This window comes from Amblyomma americanum, chromosome 1 (genome assembly GCF_052857255.1).
Source record: "Amblyomma americanum isolate KBUSLIRL-KWMA chromosome 1, ASM5285725v1, whole genome shotgun sequence".
Taxonomy (NCBI): Eukaryota; Metazoa; Arthropoda; class Arachnida; order Ixodida; family Ixodidae; genus Amblyomma; species Amblyomma americanum.
In genome coordinates, this window is record NC_135497.1 from 13,242,626 (window position 1) to 13,263,219 (window position 20,594).

The 20,594-nt window shown below is 43.7% G+C and overlaps 1 protein-coding gene and 1 long non-coding RNA gene across 4 annotated transcripts in view; one reads left to right on the forward strand and one right to left on the reverse strand.

Moving 5' to 3' along the window:
• Positions 1–20,594, forward strand: part of LOC144110195 (uncharacterized) — a 44,781-nt gene that overhangs the window by 20,137 nt on the left and 4,050 nt on the right. The window lies entirely within an intron of this gene.
• Ide (Insulin degrading metalloproteinase) overlaps positions 11,923–20,594 on the reverse strand; it is an 81,522-nt gene continuing 72,850 nt past the window's right edge. For all 3 annotated transcript variants that reach the window (XM_077643019.1, XM_077643027.1, XM_077643017.1), the window contains 2 exons: positions 15,797–15,895; positions 11,923–12,107 (listed from right to left, as the gene is read on the reverse strand). In XM_077643019.1, coding sequence (XP_077499145.1) covers positions 11,991–12,107; positions 15,797–15,895 — 216 coding nt within the window. In that variant the 3' untranslated portion in view covers positions 11,923–11,990. The remainder of the gene's footprint in view (positions 12,108–15,796; positions 15,896–20,594) is intronic.

A 20,594-nucleotide genomic window follows, 5' to 3' on the forward strand; every position in this document is an offset into this window, starting at 1 on the left:
GGCGCGCGCGAGTGGCGCAATCTGGTTAACAGCGGTGGCGAAAGGTGGACGCAGCCAACGCAGCTCTCTGGTTCAGTTTGCAGTGTGCGAGGCGAGCGGTGAGGTGGTTCGTCCGAAGGCGAAAACAAACTTGGATAATTATAGGTGCTATACCTACTGCTGTGTTTACTCAATGTCATAACAGCTATAAAAACACTGCAGTCAAAGTACCGAATATATTTAAACGCTTTTCTTGGACATCGTGCATGCTCGCTCATGCACAGAGGGTATGCTGGAAATGAGTGCACTGTGGAATTAAATTCATGAGAGTAAACTGGGAAAGGGTTTACATTGACTGGGGTGTTTCGAACGTGACATCATTGGTATGAGCTGCTTTGTCTTTATGTAGAGCGAAGGAATGCGTTCAGTCAGTCACAGGAAATGGTCTACGGTGAAGTTCTTGGAGCTAGCACCTGAAGTTTAAGTCTTCGTTTATGGTCATCTGTGGTTCAGCGTGTCAATTTTGTTTCGTTTTTTTTTCATGTGTGTGTATGCAGTGGGAGCGACGTCGTACTTCTGAGAGTGCTTATGTCGTTTTTCACATTGTTTCACCTAAGCTTTTGTGTATTTATTTGCATCATTTTATTTCCTTCGGTGGTTTAAAATTTTGTACCTTTGTTTGTTGCATTTATGATATCTCAAATCCTGTTCTAGAGGAATAAAAAGAAAAATAGAGAGTGGTTCAAATTTCTCTCTATATATATTTCTTGGATTTCACATCACTAAACCCTTAATTTCGGGAATTAATTTTTTGATTTTAATTAGGTTTATCGTCCCAATGCAACGAAGACTATAAGGGGCGCCATAGTAGGAGGTTCCAGATAATTGCAACCGCTTGGAGTTCTTTAACGTGCACTGACATCGCGCAGTACGCGGGCCTCTAAAATTTTGCCTTCACCGAAATGCGACCGCCGCAACCAGGATCGAACACGGGTCATTTGGGTCAGCAGCAGAACACCATAACCACTGAGCCACCGCGGCGGCCTTTCTATAGTTAATTATTTGCCAAAAGAGAAATACGGCCAAATTAATTCATGTAATTGGTGTCTTCATGAAATTCCTGAAATGAAAGCCCTGTGGAAGATACTTAGGAAGAAACTGACCGTCTTTTTGTATGCTTAGAGCTATGCTTCTCCTTCTCTGAGAGGAATACACAAAGTAAAGAAGTGTCGATCCTGCAGGATGTAGAGCACTGTCATCTGACATATATGTGTAGTAAGTTTGCGTTTTTCGCATTTCTAGCCGACCATTCACACAGTCGATGTCACAGTGGATGTAAATTACATAGCTGATTTCATTATTTGGTTCAGAGCCTTGTTTCTCAAATTGTAAAGGTACTTAATTAATCTCAATAAGCTCAACTGCGCTGCCAGATATTGCAGTGCCATCGGGACTGCAAAACAATCATGGTTGCTCGGAATCGGTGATCAGCCCAACCTGAAAGCAATTGAAACGAAATGCAGCAGTGGTGGCGTCAAGGCTTTCAATGTGTTGAAATTCGCAGAGAAGGCGTTGACTTAGAATGGCATCGCGGTCAGTGCGCGTCTGCTATGCGGCGCAGGGCCACCACGGCCAGTCTCGAGAGGGGCGCGCGCTCTCCCTTCGAGAGACCGGCCGTGACTGAGCGTCCGGTTAACGCGGCGAGTGCCACTAGGCGGCGCTGGTGATGTGGTCGCTGCTGGCGCCACCATACCAGCGCACGGAGCGCGCGCGCGCGCGCACACACACACACAAACACACACACACCGCGAGGCGACACCTCCTCTCCCTCTACCCCAGCGGAGCACATGCATCTGGTCAGTGACCTTCTTCACCCCGCGACGTCACGAAGATGCGGTGGCGCTGATGTCAGCAGCGACTTTCGCATGGTAGGCAAAACAGCTACCGCCAGCCGGTGCCTACCGCAGCTGCTGCAGCTACCGGCGGCTGCATCATGCCTGCGCACTGCAGAAGCAGCATGTATTGATCAGCTGCGTCACTGCTCGATCCACGTAGTAGCATAAAAGGAAATTTAAATTAGGCTTCTCGCGATAAATACCGCATTAGTAAACTGGCTAACGGGGAATGGGCCGCGGTACTAAAGCGCGAAGTCTGGGAGTCGATCGGCACTGCCACTCAATGCAGTTAATAGCATGCAATTTACTGCGTTCATTCACCTGAACATCAGCATAGTACGCTTATAACTGCGCAAGGAAAAAAAAGCACGTATGTAGCTGCGCACGTATTTATGACCTTGAGCCGGTGTGCACGGGGCCCCCGCCGGCAGGTTCACTCGCCCCCAAGGATGCGTTCGTTTGTTAATAGCACAGCATGTTTTAATGGCACGTTTTATGGCATTTGATATTTACTTGAAAGTGTTTCTTAATATGACAGACGTAATTATTTCATTCGAGTAGAAAGAAGTCTGGTAAGTTCATGCGCGGTCACGTTGGCGTGCTTAGAATAGCGTACCTTAACTGTGCTAAAAGCCACATGCTTTTTCATTGCACCATGCATGCGTCATGTTTCATGATGCAGTCCATGACCGCGAAGGTTGTTTGGAAAGAAGCAGCCGCAGGCGTGCTACTAACAGACGTGTCGAGATTGAGAGGGGGCGCGGCAATGAAAAGTGTTTTCGTTATTTATGCACGCGATATGAAACTAAATTTGGTGCAAATATGAAATTGCTACCCTAGTTTCTGTAATGCCTTTTATTTTCAGCTATACCTGGTGCAGTTCTTGGGTAATTATAATTAACACCCTCGTCAAGTCACCTCAAGGTCTTAAATAATTGAGTAGAAAGTGCGCAAATTTTTTAGGCCAGCATGTTAACAAAGCCCTGTTCTGCATATGACGCTATTATTTCTTTTTTAGATGGTCACGTACTTATGTATGCATAGTTACGTGAAAACGTTTCTTCAAAAATAACGAACATAATACTGCACGTGTAGGAAAAAAATCGAGAGATAAATTACACTCCTCAACGTCTCAGGATTCGTTTGCGACAAATAGAATCATTCTATTTTCATGCGTTACGAAATTACGAAGGTGTGAGTGATGCCAATCGCAGAAAATGTGAAAGGTCGGAAAACGAACCTTAACGTTTACTTCCTCGTTTTTGGCCTCTTCGCTTGCGCTTTGGTCAAAGAAATGCGGCCCTGAACTCAATGAAAGCCTCAAAGAAATTACCTCACAATTTTCGACGACCACGCATTTCGAAAGCGTACTTTATAAATTTCTACTGAATATTAAGCTATAATTTTTCGTGACGAAACAAAACACCCCAGGGCTAAGAAAGAAAATATTTCCTGAAATCAAAAATTTTCACCAAATCGACCAGTTTAACAATGGGAGAAGTCGGCCTGGCTGGTGCGTGATCCTGCGGATAAAAACACCGCTTAAGCGGGACAGCTAGAGGAGAATAAGGACACGACGCTGTCCCCACTTTTCGCACAGCACGACACCTACGTATGTCAGCAGACGGTGAGCGCACGTCTGCTCCGCCGAAAGAACGCCAGCACTTCCCCTCACTACTGTCCCGAAGTAATATTATTCTGGCTAGAGCAGAGTGTCAAAAACTTCCTATTTTATTCAATATGCCTAGCGTAGAAATCAACGCCAGAAACGCTTTCTATATACAATACACAGTGGCGAACTATTTCTCTGAATACGCCGCACGTGGCCAACGCGAGCTGGTGTGCTTCAAGAAATTACTAAACTGTAAACATCAATCATTGCTGTCATTCGCAGAAACTGAAAACGCGCCTATAAGCCTTGAAAACCCGCGCTCAACGCCTCTCCGCAACGACACTCCCTGGCCTTTTGCCTACCACGAGCCCGCTAGCGACTGCAGCGCCACCTCGTTTGTTTACAAACATGCAGGAGGTCTATACTTTGCGCCAGGGCGAACGCTCTCCACAGGCCGTCGGTCGCCGGCTCCGCCGCCGCCGCTCGTGGCTGCCGCATAGCGGCACTGTGCGAGTAGAATACGTTAGTGACTCTAAGAATACGTCTGGCGCGTCGGGTGCCTCCGCTCTCTTCGAGAATACAAGCTAGGCTGGCGCTTTTCGGCCGCGCGCAGTGCGATTCTTGCTTTCGCGTTTGCATGCGTGTTTAATTGCATTCATGCTTTCCCGAGGCTTTTTTCAAGTTCGTATTCCGCATACAATCTGTCCCTATGTATTTAAAAGCGCTAAAAAAAAGATGTGGGCATACCCGTGAATTTCTCACAGACAAGATGTATCAGGCGATTCTGATCACTACCCATTCCACAGTGTGTGTCAAATATCTGCTGACAGTTCTTTTTCGTCCCCACCCCAAAATTGAACAGCAATCCAACTGAATCCCTGTTTGGCAGTTTGCGAATGTCATCCGATTGTAACGACATGTTGGATGTTTGGGCTGCACTATCAGGTCTCAGAAAGCTACTGAAGACCATGATCGCCTTGTCTAATTCAGCAACCAATACTGCCCACAAGGAATGTGCTTCGATGACAAGGCTCATACCCGCTGATCTCCTCTCTTCTGCGCAACCAACTTAATTCTACCTCAGCTCCAAAGCCTCCGCCCCCGACGTCGACTGTGCAAGCAGCGCCGAGGCTGTTGAGAGAAAGACTGGTGCTTCAGAGGCTTACTACCCCAATTTTGCCACAGCACCTGCCATCGCTTCAGAACTCGGCTACCGCTTATGTGGGCGGTTACATTGCACGAGTTGTCAGCGAGCATATAGAATGTGAGAACTGCCTTACTTTGTCTAGAAGCCATTTAGCAACCAGCCACTCTTTCATTTCACCCGCAGCCAAGACCGAGATGCGCTGCTCTACCCGTCAGATACACTTCTCTGGTACATATATGCCAGAGCGTTGCCTTCCACTACGTAGCTAAACTTTGTGGTTCCACAACTTTCGTTGAGAAGTACAGTTTATTAAACAGTTTGATTTCTAAAAGTGCTGATGAGTAACTGTTTGTAAAAAAAAGAAACTGGAAAAATGTAAGACGTAGAAACAGGAAAACACGAGCACTTGATAACATAAGATAGCTATTGAAAACACATTTCAAACATTCTTTAAGCTATACTGTCCACATGGCAATATCAACATGAAGGACATGAAACAAATATTGTAATACCTTATCTAAGAGTGCTATGTCTAAGTTTTTGCATTGCTTTCTTTCATGGATGCTAGGTGGTGAAGGAACAGCGCTAAGTACGGGTCAGGAGACAAACATGGAAGCACAAACACAGGCACTGACTATCAATTGAATCTTTATTTCGGAGCACAAAAATATATCAGGTGGCAGTAAGGGGGGCGGTACACTGAGGCATGCGCGGTCACAGGGAAACAGTGGATAGTCACGTCAAATAATAAAAATAACAAAAACCTGAAGCTGAGAATGACGGATGGGTGAAGGCGATAAAACCGATAAAAGCTCCACAATGTAGAGGGCCGTCACGCAAACTAGGAAGAAACAAATGGACTAAACAGGATGCGAAAGTATGGCGCAAAAGGGGGTTTTGAGTGTTTAAAACTGATGGAAACGTAGTAAAAGAACGATAAAAATGTTGCGGTGTAGAGGGCCAAACGCATAAAAAGGAAAAGACATTCAACAAATCTGAAGCTTAAAAGTGGCCAAAAGAGTTAAAAAGTCTGTTAAAACCAAAAACGAGGAAGGTTGGCTGCTCAAACACAGAAATACCAGGGGTCAAACCACCGCTCAAAACGCATGGCCAGCTGCCCTTAAAAACATCAATTCTAGGCAGATAGACAGAGTGCTAACACAGTAGTCCTTGGCACGACGGATTTCAATGGCTTCAATTATCACCCTAGATAAACGATCTCCTCCTTTTCCGATAATCGCGCATCCATCGTTTACTGGGGTCAAGGTGTCGCTTTTACATTTCTTGCAGTGTTTGGCAAGATTCCCGGAGATAGCAATACTGCTCATGTTATTTTTGTGTTCTTGCAGCCTGATATTTACGCATCTCCCCGTTTGACCAATGTATTTATTTCCGCAAGACAGGGGGACTGAATATATGACACCTGTGGCGCAAGAAACGTGGGGATTACCATGCGTCTGCCCACAGCTACGAGGAGCTTGAGTACTGTTAACTCTCTTGGAGAGTGAGGAGAGCTTATTGGGTGCCGAAAACATCACTTCCACGCCTGCTCGTTTGCCAACTTTTTTCAGGCAATAGCTAACGTTGTGCAGGTAAGGTACGACGACAACTTCTTTGCGGCTGTTTCCATTCGGGGCTGGTGGACGTCGTTCATGGCGTTTCTTATTCAGGCATTCGGCTACTGCTGTCAGGAGCTGCAAGGGGTAGCACGCTGCAAGGAGGCGCCCTATCTGTTTGCGAATACTTTCTTGAAGCAGATGATCACAGGATTTCTGAAGGGCATTGCGAAAGCACAAGCTGATAATGCCTCGCTTTACTAACTTGGTACGAGCAGACGCAAATGGAAGGAGTGGCTTTTTACATCGCAGCTCGTAGGCCCAGCAGGTATGTGTGGTGGAAAAATGAAGCCTTAAGTCAAAAAATCTCACTGAATTACATTCCAGAGTTTCGGATGTCAGTGAAAGGGGATGCATACACCGGGTCAAACAAGGATAGCACATCGGGAACCATAGTTTTAAAAGCTTCGTTGCTGCATTTAAAAGGACGATATAGTCATCTACAAATCTAAAGACTTTTACTACGTACGTGCCGAGAATTCTGCTGTGCAGCAATCTGTCATAGTGGGCAAGAAACAGCTCGCTAAGAACGGGCGCAGCACATGAGCCTATACACGCACCTTTCTTTTGGATGTAGGCCTGGTCGTTCCATGAAACAAAGGAAGATTTTAAATAAAAGTCCATGATACACAGAAAGTCATTGACAGAAAGCCCAATTTTGTTCTGGAAGCTGACTATGCCATGGTCGTCAATGGCTTCTTCGATACATTCCATTAATTGCCGGTGCAGCAATGAGTAATATAGATCTTTTATATCAATTGAAAAACCCTTAAGGGGGAAGACTGCTTCTGGAGGAAAATTATTTCTCCACCAAATTTAATGAAATTGCATATCCTTCACCAGCTCCTCGTGTTGATTTAAAAAATGCGATTACTTTATTGGTAGGTTAATTAGTTCTCAAGATATAATTAATTAACCCTCCATTGTTCACCAGAACATTCGAGAGAAAAGTAAAGCATAAAAGCTCAAGAACGGCACATTGTTAGACTCCAGAAAGAAAATGGAATGCAATGTTGGAGACAGTTTTCAAATTTTACCATCATTAGTGATTTCACAGTACAATGAATTTCATGCAATAAACTGTGGCTAACATGCAATCAGGAACTAGATCATTAAAAAATTTTCTGAGGCTTAATTGAAAAATCTGCTTCCAACATTGCATGCTCAAATCACCTAGGTACACACTAAAAAAAAATCCTGAGAAAAATGAGAAAAACAATCAGATTGCTGTTTATTGAAGAGAAATTCAAAATTATTGGTCCAGTGGCCTTGGGCAATTCCTAATAGCCTCCCGGAATGTAGTCTGATTGCTTGCTATCATTGAAGTGGCACTTTTTCAGCATGCGCTGCACATTTTGTCGATTTGTGCTTTTGTGCACATGCAGATTTCCTTTGCTTGTCTTTCTCTTGCATGCGCTTGGTTGCCTGGGGGCTGGAGGTCAGGTCAGCTCTTTCAGAATGCATGCAGCAGTTCTTTCATTTCCTGCATTAAGCTTCATTACAGCCTCAGCCACAGCAGCCTGAACGGTAAAAAGTGAGGTGTGGCGCTCTTTTCGGGCAAGTGCCCATATAATTGAGTGTAAGGACTCATTATTATTCTGAGTTTTGCCTCGTTGGACGCACTCAAGAAACCCCTTGTTAGAAAGTCTTTCATATACAGGCAGCAAAGCGTTGCAGACATGAGGAGGCAGGTTGTGTCGGTGACGTGGCATGATGTCACCTCGGGCCTCTGCAGCATTCTGTCTGCACCAAGACTCTGGGCCTGTTGGACAGAAGCTGTGGTTGACGGTGATGTCATTAGAAGTGACATGATGATAGGTGGCCATCACAGCCCTATGTGTGGCCTCCACATCACCAATGTGTGATCTCAGAGCCCATGCATAGTATGAACTCAATTTAGAAATTAAATCTGCCGTAAGCTTTCCTTTCCCACCAAGGAATTCTCCACTAGAACCTCTGTTTTGAGACCATATTGCGCAGAGCGGTTCCCATGCGCTTTTGCACATGACTTATGCACTCTTCTTTGGTAATTGGAATGTACCCATAGACTTCTTGCAAAGCAAGGAAAGCGTGGCTGTCCCCATCGGACAGTATGGTTGTGTACCCGAGGTTGTGCAGTTCTAGAGACCGCTTGAATAAGATGAGTGCAGCCTCTACCTCCATTTCGCCAGCCTTCTTGTTGGTGTTCTTCTGGCATATGTGGCTTGCTTTCCACGCTGAGTACGTCGAGTCATCATCTTTCGGGCCCCGTTCGCACGCGGTGCAAAAATTACTGAGCACGACGTAATCGAGCACAAGTCCAGTAAAGACTCTATAACTGTTCCGATTCCAATGTGCGGGGAATGCCCGCGTGTCATCCACGAGCCGTCAAATGAGACTGCGATGTTACCTGGGTGTCCGAGATTTAGCTCCGAGTGCACCTCCCGAACATATCGTGCGCAGTCAGCTGTCGTCCTCAGGGCTGCACGGTCCACCGCGGGCGTCAACTTTTCTTTGACGTACTTTTGCCACGTTTTCGTGTGCAAACCCCTATGAGATATATTCATTGCCGAAAATATATCATTTAGTGCAGCACGCTGATTTCCGGTTGCTTGCATGGCACGCGCGACAAAAATGTTCACAACGAACGGATTCTTTTTTTGACTGCTGATCACACGTGGCGAACTCCATTCCGAAGAAACGTTGCCGCAATTTACGCACGAAAGCGTCAATTTCACGTACTCGTCACATTTGCCGATGTTCACATTACCGCAGCACACTTTGCACTTCACACACGCTAGTAGCGCATTCATAGACTCCAAACTAACAATCGTGAAGGTTGCGTCAGTCGCGTCGCCGAGCGGCTCGGCAGTGGTAGTCGCGGCGTCTGCAGTTGCACCGAAGAAAGCAGCTTTGCACTCCGTTGCAGGAGTCGATGCCATCTGCTGCAGTTTCCCATGCGCTTTCCTCATAATTGCTGCTATCTCGGAAGGTTGCAGAATGTCCGCGGTCGCTGTTAGGCCTAGGCCTAACACGGTCTCCACATCGCACTGCGATTCAGATGTGATGCTTGCGGTTTCCGCAGAGCTCTTCTTCTTTGTCAGTCAGCATCTTCTTCCTCTTTTTTCTGAACTTGTGCGTCGTGCGGAACTTAGGTGCTTACATTGCTGCAAAGCGCACTAAGAACGATACACAAAGTGGCTCCCGCTTGAGCTCACGGACGCGCCAAGCAGACGACGGGAAGCTTGTCAGCGAATCGGATGACACGTTTCAGTCACGTGCGCAGACTAGCGAATAGCAGCACACGTTGTGACTTTTTTTGGCGCCTTTTTTTCCTGCAACCAATAAGCGTAAAGGCACAGCAATGGCGCGAAATTGAACACGAAAAGCTGCTCTTTCGAATGAGACCAAGATGGCGGCGATCACTGCCGGACAGTGACAGCTGCGTGTCGCGGAAAGACTGGTTTTCGCGTCAAAATCTGTCCCAAGTGTGCGCGGATCTGCATTTTTTATCCGTATTACAGTCGAAATATTGACTCTGGAGTTCTGGAACTTCACAGACAAGTAGAAAAACAGCTGCAGATTTTAAAAATTCTATTCCTGAAAAATTGATTTTTCAGCTATTTTTTCGCCCCCAGAAGCCGTCTCCCCACTTAAGGTTGTTATCATGATGAATGCTTAGGAAATTTATAATTTGCTCAGAACCGTCGACCATCTGTGCGTGACGGCCCTCTACACCGTGCAGCTTTTATCGGTTTTATCGCCTTCTCCCAACCGTCATTCTCAGCTTCAGGTTTTTATTATTTGACGTGACTATCCACTGTTTCCCTGTGACCGCGCATGCCTCAATGTACCGCCCCCGCCACCTGATATATATTTGTGCTCCGAAATAAAGATTCAGTTGATAGTCAGCACCCGTGTTTGTGCTTCCATGTTTGTCTCCTGTTCCATACTTAGCGCTGTTCCTTCACCATGCAATACCAACTAGCCCGTAAGCTCGCTCTTCTAAATGAATACTAGCCAAAGATTTCACATTATAGAGCAACCAAGGAATCTTCCGTAACATGACGCAAACATAAATGAAGTGGACACATCATAATGAACTACTGCTATAGAATCAAAGAATATGCCAGGATATTTGACCCAGTTCACATACTGTACTGGCATACAGCAGCAGGAGAGAAAACCATGGTAAAGTAAAAATATCGCATCTATAAAAAAAATACATCTATAAGCCTTTGAAGGATTCCAGATCTTTTTTTTGCATTAACTGAAATTCCATGGTGAAGAAACCATTTAATCACATAATTTGTTTTCCTGCAACAAATGCATTGCTGTCTCAAAATGTGCTTCATCAGTTTACCACCAGGTTCAGTTTGATTATTTAACCTAATAATGAATGACGATGTAAAAAATTCTTAAGGATAGCAAAAAAGCGACCTCAAAAGCCAAGCAGGTACAGCTCGCTTAGTAAAATCTCATGGCTCATCGTACCAAATATTTTTTGAGCATAGAGAAAGAAAGCGTAGTTAAACAATTTCTCGAATGCTGAATACAGCTCATTTGCAGATTTCTCAAGAAATAATGCAGTGCCCTTTCTTGCAATATAACCATGTGGACAATTTCAAAGAACAGAAAATTGATTAAAAAGTATGTCATGCAGTCAAAAAGGATTTTTTCTAGTCTTTGCAATGGAATCATTAACAGGTAAATTGGTCAGCAGTTTTAAACGCATTGTTTTGCCCTCTCTTTGAATAGTGGCCTATATAGTAGCTTTCAAGATCATATTACAGCATTTTCCTAAAACCAATTAATCAGAAAGATCAAAATTTTGCAAGAGCACGATGATTCCATGGTAATATTGAAGTGGGCTTCACCGGAAACTGCACTAGCCTGGCCAGATCCCCCTTTGAGAGCCTCAGAAGATGTGAAAGCAGGTGAAGATTTTCTTAGTGTGCACGTGATGTTGCGTTGAGTTGCTTCCATTCCCGCTGCAAGCCTTAAATAATGATTGAAATTTTCAGCTTTTCATGCAGGATCATTCAGCAAACCATCGGTACAAGGAGAGATCCTATCTCTTCCGTGAAGAGGGTTAATCTGCCATTAAAATGAGTGAGACCAACACCTTGCTTCATAGATCTCGCTTTAATGGCGGATTTGGATTGTAAAACTCTCATTTCCAACAGCTTGAGGGAAAAAAAAATTGCGCATGGCAGCCTCTATCTTCCTCTTTGCCTTTGTCTTCCTCCTCTTTTGGAAATATTTAACACATTCCCGGCTGCCACAAGTGGCCACCGGCAACTTTTCTTGGTTACTTGAGTGGGTAGATGTGCTTTGCAGAACGACGCACTAGTTCCTTGTTTGCTGTTCGAAGTAAGCACGCCCTCACTGCGCCGTCTTTCCCAGGATAGGTCCTCCCGACATGGCACATCTTCCAGAACATGCAGGAGCCTTTGTCGCCAACAGTATAATGTCCCCTTCTGATGGACTCTTTGGACTTTAACCATTCCTTCTTGTTGCAGCACCGATTTCCTGAATATATTCTTCATGCCACCTAGCCCACCACATCCTAGTGATTTGGCATTAGTTTTTCCGAGAGTCTTGAATGCTTTGGAGCCGCATATACTTGAGGCGATCGTGAAGCAGTTGTCTTAACACTACTGTGTTAATATAGCCAAGCATGAACACACATGATCAAGGCACAACCCATTTTTTTTATTAGTGCAAACTTTGACGGATTCACAAGTTTCCTTTGTGGCTGGCTATAACTTTGATTTAGCTCCAGACTGAGGTGGTTGCACATTAATGCATGCCTTTGGTAGAGGATACAGGCCCAAGCTTCTTTTGAATTCTGTGACATTCTTGATCCACATAGGTCCCTGGAATTGCCAAGATATATCCTGCCTGTATTGCTGTCTGCCGTAAGATACACAGCATCTTCCAACTTTGGCTGAAGGATATGAAATAATTCCTCTGGGCAAACAATTCGCCTATTGAACCCAAATGCTGCATACCAAGTACACTGCTATCTGGTCAAATGTTCCAAGGGAATCCCCCAAGGTGCAGTAGATTTGCAATAAGGAAGGAATTACTCCATTATTACAAATATACTCCCCTTGGGGGAGCAGATCGATTAGCTCTCAACCTACCATATGCTAGCCATCCCGGTCAGCTCAGTTGGTAGAGCAACTGCTCCAGCGAAGTGGTGGTCTCGGGTTCGAACCCTGGACCAGAACGAATTTCTCTTTACCTGCGAAGTTTTTGAGAAAGCTGTACAGCTTTCCTTTGTAGCCATATATGGCTGCGTTTCGGTGGATGCCAATGAGTAATTTACTCCCTTCTACTACTACCACTGTTGCTTGAGAAATGGCAATTAGTCTAGATTATTTGAAACCATAGACCTGTCGACTGCAACTTCGTTTGTTGTCTGCAGAAAGCAGCAGGTTTGACAGGCGGTGTCACCTGCTGGACAAAGGGGCAACTAACACAAACAGCATCCAAAGTCGGTAAATGGCTGAATTGCAGTTTGCATGCCAGGTAATACCACCAGTCGAATCCACAGTTGAGCTTATTTATTTGCTTGCTTTTATGCAAACAGGAGTTGCAGTCGACAGCAGACTCTCAAGTGACACAACACTAGTACTTGGTAAGCGACATTTAGGCACCAAGGGGCGAGCAACTTGCACAAAGATCTTTTTAAAATTTCATAATCTTCTCCATCAGTAGAAAATGAGAAAAAACACAACTGCTCAAAGCTAAAAATTGACAAAAAGTAATTATTTAAGGCTTTGCAGTAACAACTATGCTCTGCAGCAGTTTGTTAACAGGTGACAGAAAGTCAGTTAAGGGGGGAAGAAGGTCTTGGGCAAAAAGTTTTATTAATGAAGTCACATTTGCGAAATCTTCAGGGAACATGCATTTTGTTTGGAGATGCCAAACGTATCATTACATGTATGTAAAACAAGCCCTTGTGCACTTATGTAATATTATGCAAGTTTTTTGCTGAGAGTGAGTGATAACTTTATTTATCCCAAAAGGGGAGGAGGCAGTGGGGAGAGAGAGAGACATCCTATGCTGGTAGGCCTCTGCTACCCTCCGAGCCCAAACCAGGATCTTGTCCTGGAGATCAAGTGCCGGGCTGTGCAGGGCAGCCTCCCACTACTCCTTTGAATTAACGCTGAGGGATTTTGGAGGAGGTTGTCGAACAACACAGCCCCATACAATGTGGCCAATCTTCGCTCTGGCCGGGCAGAAATTACAAGCTGAGGAGAAATAGATCTTTCAAGAAATTTTGCTATAGTAAATTTGCTTTTACCATTATTGCTTTCAAGGAATGCCCATCACAGAAGTTGAGTTATAATGTTTTGTAGTTGCTACTTCAGATCAGAAACTGAAAGAAAAATTTGTACTCCTGTTTCTGAAGTGACATCAAAACCCTTTCACTCATTTGCTATGATAGGCAGGATGACAGTTTTACTCTTACTGCATTCCTCGATGTAAAGAGAAACCAATGGTATGCATTTTAGCAAGTTCCCAGCAGAAAAATTTCTTGAAAGCACCGAGCCAACAGTTACACAACATATTACATAGGTGCTCAAGGACTTAACTTACATAATGACATATTTGGAATCAGCGTGCAAAAATACATGTTCCCGCAAGATTTCATAATTGTGACATGGTTAATAAAATTTTTTGTTGAAAACCCTCTTGTCAATTTACTTGACAGACAAAACCACCGATTCCAGGAGCGTGTGGTGCATCAAGAGACTCGACGTGACCATTTTATATGCATCACACCACAACCGTCGAGGGCACAGGTACCATTTAGTGTGAAAGCACATCTAGCCGCACTCCCCGGGCTTCAGCGGTGTGTGCCTGCGTGAAGCCTCCGGGTAGCAAGTGTAGCTGGCTCAGTAGACACCTCAATTGCGCAGTGACTAGGTGGTGGTGTCCACCTACATATTGAGTTAGTTATGTGCCTTTCCTTTTCTCATAACCAGCAGATGGTTCAGACTCTGTTGATGCTGATGAAAGGAAAGGCGCATAACTGGCTTCCTGGGTCAGTGGACATGTTAACAGCGATTTGAGGTACGGCAGTGGTGTCCACCTGCAAGAAACCTTGCTTTCGCACAATATTTCGAGCTTAGAAGTGCTGAACTGCCAGCCATTTTTATGCTCTTGAATTCTTGCAGCAGTCTGCTGTCCTCTTAGAGCCACCCAAAGGTTTGGGTATGAAAACAATGGTGCTTTCTTCACAGCGCTTTTGCAGTTGCTTTTGTGTTGTGTTTACTGAGCAGCGATACTAACAATAAGCTGACGACAAATCATGGAATTTCACTACACTAGTCAAACAGTTCTTGACAATTAGTAACAGCTGTGATGGCTACACGAACACTGTCCTTCCTCCTTCACAACCACTGCTACTGAGAGCATCACTTCGGCACTTGCAATAGATTGTTGCCTCATCGTGAGCCAATGTAAGAGCCAAGGCAGTGAACTTTTGTTTCAGCACAACCTCCACATTAACTAGTCTCAAACCATCTTCCTCACAGAAGGCATGGAAGGGCAGCTGTTGTGAGAATTGCCTTTCCATCTCCTCCTGTGGGAATTCGAACTGTTGTCATTCATCAAATGACTTCATATGTGGTCCCCGTCATCACATGGATCGCTCTTTATTTGGCCTTTTAAAAACCTTGCAAATGGCCTTTTCTGCACCTTCAGACTGGAAGCGTAGCACCATTATTAAGAAACTGATAAAGTGAAAACAAAAGTGTCCCCATATAAGGTGTCCCAGCCAATTTGCACCGAACTTAAAAAAAAGAAAAAATTGACGGTCAATTTGCGTAGTTAGTAAAATGTGAATTAGATGTGATAGCACTTGAGGTTTCACTTGGGTTCGGGTGTTCACGGATGGAAGTTGTTCGAATAGCGATAATAATGAATGCCCACTCCTGGCATGGGCCACTGCCCTCCAATGGCAGGTGCTGCCAACCATTAGTTGAACTACCACCTGCCACGGTGTGTGTGTGCACACATCTGGCAGGTTGGTGGGCACAAGGGCAGCCTGCTACAAAGCAAACAACAGCAAAATGCGGGGAATGCCTATAACTCTAAAAAAAGAAAGTGCTGGTGTGGTCAAGGTTCACTGTAATGAAGCTGCACAAAGGCTATGGAGTGATTTCTACCACTTGGAGCTCTTCAACATGCAGTAACAAAACACAAGGGCACGTCCCAGTGCAAGGCCTAATTTTGACCGTTCAGGATTGTTTACATGTATCACAGCCTCAGGTGCTTTTGCATGTAGTCATCGTAGCCACAATTCATGTTACGAAGACACTAGTGCTTATGGCCTGCCTTTTGTAGGATCCATGCCCCAATTACACTACAGCACAGCAGGAACTCTATGTGGGCATTCTCCCCTTTTGAACGGTTAACATGTCCAAGTGAAAAGCAGGAGTATCTCCAGCCACTTTCTGAAACATGCCACTAGAGATTACAATCTTGTGTGATGAGTCGCATTAACAAAGGTCAATGCTGCCAAGACCTACTTGTAATATAGATCACTTACATTAGTTGGGCTCGTGTCATCAGTGGTGTCACCCTGGCCACAACATTTGATATGCACAGAAAGCTTCTTGCGGAATGGAGCTCCTGCAGCAATGTGCTCCTAAATGAAAGGAACAACAGATGTTGTAAATTGTGGGGTTTAAAGTCCTCAAGCAACACAAGGGCTATGAAGGACACTGTAGTGGAGGGCTCTGAAATATAATTTAGACCACCTAGGGCTCTTTAACGTGTGCTGACATCACCTCCATCGAAATGCAGCCTAACAATAAAGCCACTGAGCTACCCCAATGGGTAACGCATAATCCTAGTCCTTGAAATGCTCAAGGAGAAATCAATGCACATAACAAAGAGAAATGCTACTTAATACACTTCTGAGTGGTAACACATACCTCAACTATTGTCATGGGCATGCATGCCATTTCAGATGTTCAAAAAGGGACGGATATCGAGGTCCCATAACAATTTTTTGTCTTCACTAAAATTTTTCTAAGCAATGATGCTACCGGTAAAATGCAATTTGGAGCAATTTTTGGAGCACAAGAATTTCCAATTTGGAGCACTTTGGAGCAGAGGAATGTCGATTTAGGAGCATCTGAAACACTAAAATTTCAAAGCTGGAGCACTTTAGAACAATAGCAATTAAGCAGTGGTTTAGAAGCACACTGGAGCATGTGGCTTTTAGTTTCCAAATGTCTTAGGTTTGCAAACAATGCTATAAAAGTTTGAGTATGATATAGAGGTCTTATTTCCATGTTTTACGGTGTACAACTGAAAAGGAGAAACCTCTGTGAAATATGTCATACAATGTTTAGTTGAACAGTACGGACACTGCACATACCCTCAAGCACAATAGCTCAAATGTGGGGATGTGTGGCTCTTCACTTTTCCTTACAAAGCTTAAGCTTTCCTTACAAAATTTCCATTTTGAGACACTGGTCTCAAAATGGAAATTTTTATTTTTACAGATATCGTAATGAAATTAGCTGCGCACATATATCCCTTCCTCCTGTTTTCAAAAATGTAATCAGTTAGCATATATCTCAATTAGTACCTATATTATGGAAAATAAAACAAGCCTCATTAGAAAATTTCATATGGGTCGTTATGACACTTTCCCTCAATATTTTTTGGTTCCTATCAAAATGGAGCTGTAGCCAAAGCATGCCATGTGGAGTTATGCTATTCATAGTGTTATCAAGGTACATCATAAAAACTGTTCAGTTATGTCCAAGCACCTATTATAAAATATGTAGCAGTGCCGAATTGTTCACAAAATTTCGTATGTTTGACTCACCCATAAAAAAAATTGCATACCTCCATAGCTGAGTTCCTTGTCAATTTAACAGTATATGATTAATTGAAATTGACCATGAAAATATCCCGCAAGCTTCCATAAAGCAAGTCGACTAAAGTTGAGAAAATCGCATTTGAAGTACGCGTGCCAGCCATTTGGAGGTCTTTGTAGAGGCCTCAGAAAATGGCAGAATGCGGATGTTCCGAGAGGATTTCACAACAAGGAGTAATACCGGGATGCAGGGAAGAGTCCCAGCTTTCGAATAAGACCAAGATGGTGGCCATCCTGCACGCGACTGCAGGAGTGAGGGGCACGAAGTTCTGCCGTATTTCGCTCCAAAATCGTCTCTTCAGAGGAGTGAAAGAATGAATTTTTTAGTAGCTGGAAGTCAAATTAGGTAGGTACTTCGAAGTATACTGATCCAAAATATGCCATTTTTGAAAAATCGAAATTTTCTAATTTTTTGACCATTTCAAGAAATGTGCCTGCCCTTAAAAGGCACTCTTAGGTCTCTTTCCTGCAATGTTGCAAAACAATGCAGGGCCTGTGAGAAAAAGACAAAGAAGGAGTGCCTTCCACTTCTAGATATGGCCAAGATTTTATACAGGCATAGGAACCATTGTACACGAGAGCTGTTTGAGGCACGTGTTCACTGTATATACATCATCCAGTAAAATACTGTTGTGAGCCTGTGTGCGTTCTGCTTCTGTTTTGCTAGCGCCCACTTCCTTGTCTCGCAGGCACTTGGAGCTCAGCTAGGTGTGAATCTCAAAAGACAGAGGCAGAGTGGATCGATACTAACGCATTGTCCACGCTTCTTTGTCCATCCTCCCTACCTGCTAAAAAGCGTGCTGCCAAACCAGCTGCGCAACTGCATGGCTCTTAGCCTAAAGTAGACAGGAGGATAGCAGCCATTTCTGTCGCACATGGGTAACTGTTGTTTCCTCGATACAAAGATATGACTGCTTAGCATGTATCGCAGTCTATGCGTCACCGGCATACAGTAAGCGCGGGCTCTCTCCACAAGCAGTCGCTCGTCAACGGTCAGCAAAGAAATGATATTCTGGCAGATACAATGTGCTGTATGTGCAGAAATTGCCATATCAGCGTGCTTGGATTATACCACCAAATTATATCTGCGTCAAAATTAAATGTGGCCTTTGATTGTTTGACTCACACTTGGCCTAATTGGAATCACGCCGATTAAAGGCAGATTCTAAAGACATTGATCAGCCTCCATATCTACACGTATGCTGCTTGTGTTTTGTACACAAGAGAGAAATGGGCAGCAGCTCGAAAGTACGTGCCAAAGCTTCACCGGATTGGACTACTCTCGTATAAATATGTCATGAAAAGTATACACCTTGAAAATTCGTGTTGCCCCCGTTCGTTTTTGTCCATTTGCTGAAAACTTTGGGACATAAATAACGAACGCCATGCTACAATCATGTTCGTTATAAGTGGGTTTGAATGAATGTTAACATTTCGAAATAGCTCGGTGGCAACAACTATGGTCATGCCTGCCTGGACAGCTGGTGTACAGTGCCGCCCAATTTGAAAGCGGAAAGTTTGGAGCAGTGTGGCGCAACTTTCCGAATTTTTATCACCTGAACTGGTTTGGTGCTGTCTGACGCATTTGGCGCAGTGGTGACACGTGATGAGAAAATGCTTCCACACAAAAGAATGAACCTTTGTTCAGCCAGAAACACTGCAGTTTTCATGGAAAAAAATCATACGTCACAAGTGGTGCAAAATGTCACTTTTGCGATTTCACTAAACTGCAGCTTTGGATCCGCGCAGAACAAAACACAAAATCTTGTGCTACCTACATCTTGTTCCTGTAATTATGTGCAAACTTTCCTGAGTGAAGCTGCGCACAAAACTTAGGAATTTCGCAAGAAAAAAGTTTTAAACACAGTTCAATAAGTTGTGCGAACCAAGAAGGGCAGTTAGGGCGATAATGGTATAAGGAGAAGTAGGTGCTTGATGCTGTAACTTTTCTTCAATATTCATAGCTCTTTTCTACTACTGTAAGGGGCTTCCTATTGCAAATAATAGTCACCTTTGATTTGCATTAAGACTATCATTGCCAATTTTCATTTCAAATTTTCCTAAAAGACCTTTAATATACCTGGTAATTCTAGAGCAACAATAGAGTTGCATTACGTTGTTTTAAACTATGAAATGAAATGCCAGCGCAGACTATATTTTGTTCAGTTACCATTGCTGTATATGGTCCATCAAATTGAGTCATGAATCAAGCTTCTAATTGACTGCATGTGGTAGCATTTTAGTTATTACATTGATAATTTCACAAAATAATTTTGAATCTTGCCTTAGCTTATTAGCCTCATTTTTATTGTGTTCAAATGTTAATACTTGCTTAACATTGGCTTTAACATAAGAATATGACTAAAACATGACTAAAATTTAACAAGATAGGAGTTTGCTCCAATGTTCAAGTCATTATCTCTGCCCCAATAAAACATGAGACTGCAAGAAGTGCAATAAAGCATCAAAAGAAGTTTATAGACTGCAAAGAAAGCACAGTGTATTTGGTGCCATTGTCATGTGGGAAATGTCATAACGGCCAAGGATGATGCATAAATGACCGTCTGGGCGAACATTATTGTAAGGTAGGGCAAGGTAGTTATGGACATATGGCACAGCATCGTCAGTCGTGCAAAGGGTGCAGTCCTATCTTCAATGGTTGCCGGATTTGCACTCCCACAGGAATCTGCTGACCAGGGAGATTGTCGAGGCGAGGGAAATTCTTAGATGTGGCCCTGGTTGCTCCATCAGTAGCTTTGCTGGATAAAAAACTGAAGTTCTTGAATAGGGAAATGGTATGACAGGGTGGCATTTTGTTTTAGGTACGTGTAGCACGGAAGTTGTTGTATTTGTTGTTTTAGGCATGTGTAGCATAGAAGTTGTTGGATTTGTCGTTTTAGGCACGTGTAGCATGGAAGTTGTTGTATTTGTCATGTCTGTATGATCATTGCGTTTGTGAAAGCATACATATTCTTGCAATCCCAATAAAATCCAGTTGAAGTTTAGAGCTGTGTGTGTCCCCTTTCATGTCCAGTCTTGTGTGTGTGGAAGTATTTCCAGAAGTATTGCAAATTGTTGCTCTATTCACATACTGTGGGACATTATTTCAGTTTTATTTCATACATCAAAGGGAGACGCGGGTCTTGAAATGAACTGTTTTGTTACTAAAGATATTGTATTGCAATTAGGAGTGTATATGTGTTTCTTCTTCCTGTTTTCAAAAATATAACTAGTTCCCATATTATAGGAAAATACCTGAAGCCTAATTAGTTAATTTGTCGCTAAGACAGTTTCTTTCTATATTTTTTGGTTTCGAATGAAATGAGCCTGTAGCCAAAGACCTGCCATCAGGAGCTATGCTAGTTATGTTGTTGTTGATCAACAATATCATATAAAAACATTAAATTTAGCACCTTCAACTGCTCGTGGTCTACCCCTGGAGGCTGGACACCCT